General features: G+C 42.3%; 1 protein-coding gene across 1 annotated transcript; it reads right to left on the bottom strand.

Annotated features, from left to right (window-relative positions):
• CSUI_008482 (uncharacterized protein) lies at positions 1-2,485 on the bottom strand. The gene has a single exon (XM_068068614.1). The coding sequence runs from the start codon at positions 847-849 to the stop codon at positions 415-417; it is 435 nt and encodes a 144-aa protein (XP_067919410.1). The 5' UTR covers positions 850-2,485; the 3' UTR covers positions 1-414.

Here is a 2,485-nt window from a genome sequence, read left to right as displayed (position 1 = left end):
ACAGAGAGAGAGAAAGAAAGAACGATACTATTACAACAAGGGAAGAGACGCACCCCCCCCTCTTCTTCGGGAGACACATAAAGCTGCAGATACGTTACAGACGCACATCCATACAAATCCACAGAGAACGGGAGAGATATACAGATGACCTACTACAAGGAAGGAATGACGAGAGGGAGTAGTAATGATAAGCAGAGAGAGAGAAAGAGAATGAATGAGAGAGAGATCTTTCATTCACTCTAGAAAGGAGAGAAAGAAAAAAAAAGAAACGACGATGTCTGTCCTGACTCAGAAGAAGGAGTCATTCTTGCCTCGTCTTCCTTTGCTTCGCATGCACAAAAGCCTTTCCTAAGCATATTCGGCTTATATACGAAGAAAGAAAAAACACACTACGTACAAAATCACATGTCGCATTCAAACAAAAAGAAACTGAAGAAGAACAAGAAGAGAAAGATCGATCGCCGCGACGACGAAGAAAAGGAAGCCGACGGAGGAGAGAAATGACAGGTGAAGAGAAGCGACCTGCCTCTTCTTTCGCGACGAAATTTCTTCTTCCTCGGAGAGATCGAGCCAAGTGATAGACAGACAAATAGCCCAGTCTCCACTCCTTTTTCGATTCTCTTTTCTTTCTTTCTTTCTTCTTTCTTTTCTTCTTTCACGAAATTCTTCACTGTGTCGGATGAGGATACTACTGCCGTAGATGACTGACGATGTTGAAAGTGGAGGGTCGCATGCATGCATGCACTTTTTTGCATGCATGCATGCGCGCACAATCGAGATGAGAGAGATCGAGAGATCATCGACGACTTTCGTGTTTCTTTTTGCTTTCTTGGAGTGTGGAACGCTCATCTTTACTTTCTTCAAACCCACGCATACAATACGCACAAGAAGAAGGAGGAAGAGAAAGAATCGCACGGAGAAGAGTCACACAGGGACTGATGAGAAGGGGAGAGATCAGAAAAAATTCAAGAAAAGCATCGAGAGAAAAGCCTCTCGAAATCTCCGAGTGTGGGAAAAGGCGGGGTGGCGTGAAAATAACGAGAAGTGTCGTTGGTGGTCGGAAACTAATCAATTTCTTTCTTCAGTGATCTTTATACAAAACGGAGAAAGAAAGAAAGAAAGAGAGAGATGCTCCTCCTCTTACGGGATGATACATGAACTAGATAGACCGCAAACAGACAGATAGATGTGTAGAGGTAAGGACAGGCATCAACGACCATAGAGAAAAAAAAGCACGACAGGGGGAGAAAGAATAGAGCGAGACAAAAGAATCTGCACAAGGCGAGCCAAGATCTGCTCCGCCCTACATACATCTACATCTACGTACACATAGATAGATGTATTATACACGGTACTGTATACACGACGCACACACGCATCCTCTGCTCTACCTCGAGATCTATCCCTTATGCAAGTGAAGAAAAAGAGAAAAGAAAAAAAGTCCGAGAACGTCTTCGCCCTGCATCCTCGATCTCCCAATGTGTATGTATGTATACATGCATGTAGAGAGAGAGATGCAACAGCGTAGCACCTATACGAAGAAGAAGCAAGCAATAATAGTAGTCGTAGTGTACGCGACATAAGAAGAAAAAAGACAAGACCAACACGAGGAAGATGAAGAAGAATGATCAGTAGAGCCTTCCTCCTTCCCAAAAGAGAAAATATCTAGTGTACATACACCCCAGAACCAGTCGACGCTCTATCTCTATCTCCTCCTCCTCTATCTCCTTCTCCTGCTATGAAAAAATATAACACGCTGCGCCTAACGATAGCTATGACTCTCATATGCAACTACCAGCATCTTTCAACTTCTTCTTCTCTTCCTCTTGTTTTGCAGATGTTCTCTTCTTCTTGAACTCTCGTCCTTTCATCTTTCTTGTTCTCCCTTCTCTTCTCTCTCATGACAGAGAAGAAGAAAGCCAAGCCTGCTGTATGCTTCTACTATTGTACACATGTGCATCTATACATGCATGCACCCTATATACACATACATGTAGATCTAAATATCTATTCTATGTGTATAGAACACGCATGCATATATATACCCACGGATGTATTCAATACTACTACCTCACATACATATATATGCATATACATACATATATACGATACATATATATGTATATATGATATATATATATATGATGTGAAAAAAATAGAGGAGAGGAGATTCGAAAAAGAAAAAATAACTTCGGAGAGAGATGGCGTAGCCAAGAAGAAGGAGACTGACTTCTTTCCTCGTCATTTCTGCTTCTTCTTCTTTTCTCCCTTCTTTGCGTTGTATCGAAGATGGAGGGATCCTTCTTTCTATGCGACTCTTTTTATGTCGTGGCAAGCCTTTGCTACGAAAGATCGGGTCATGTGTGCGGATGCTTTTCTCGTCTTTTCTTCAGTTGCTCCGTCTACTCGAGAGACCACCACAGGAAGAAAAAATCGGTGGACCTCCTACGAGTCATCTCTCTTCTTTCTTCTTTTCCTCTTCTTC

Source organism: Cystoisospora suis (assembly GCF_002600585.1).
Source record: "Cystoisospora suis strain Wien I chromosome Unknown contig_4756, whole genome shotgun sequence".
NCBI lineage: Eukaryota > Apicomplexa > Conoidasida > Eucoccidiorida > Sarcocystidae > Cystoisospora > Cystoisospora suis.
The sequence above is the reverse complement of the archived record's forward strand: the minus strand, read 5'-3'. Positions and strand labels throughout refer to the sequence as shown.

Bases quoted from the DNA above. Each gene is read 5' to 3' on its own strand.
- CSUI_008482 (XM_068068614.1), bottom strand. From the start codon at position 849: ATGAGCGTTCCACACTCCAAGAAAGCAAAAAGAAACACGAAAGTCGTC.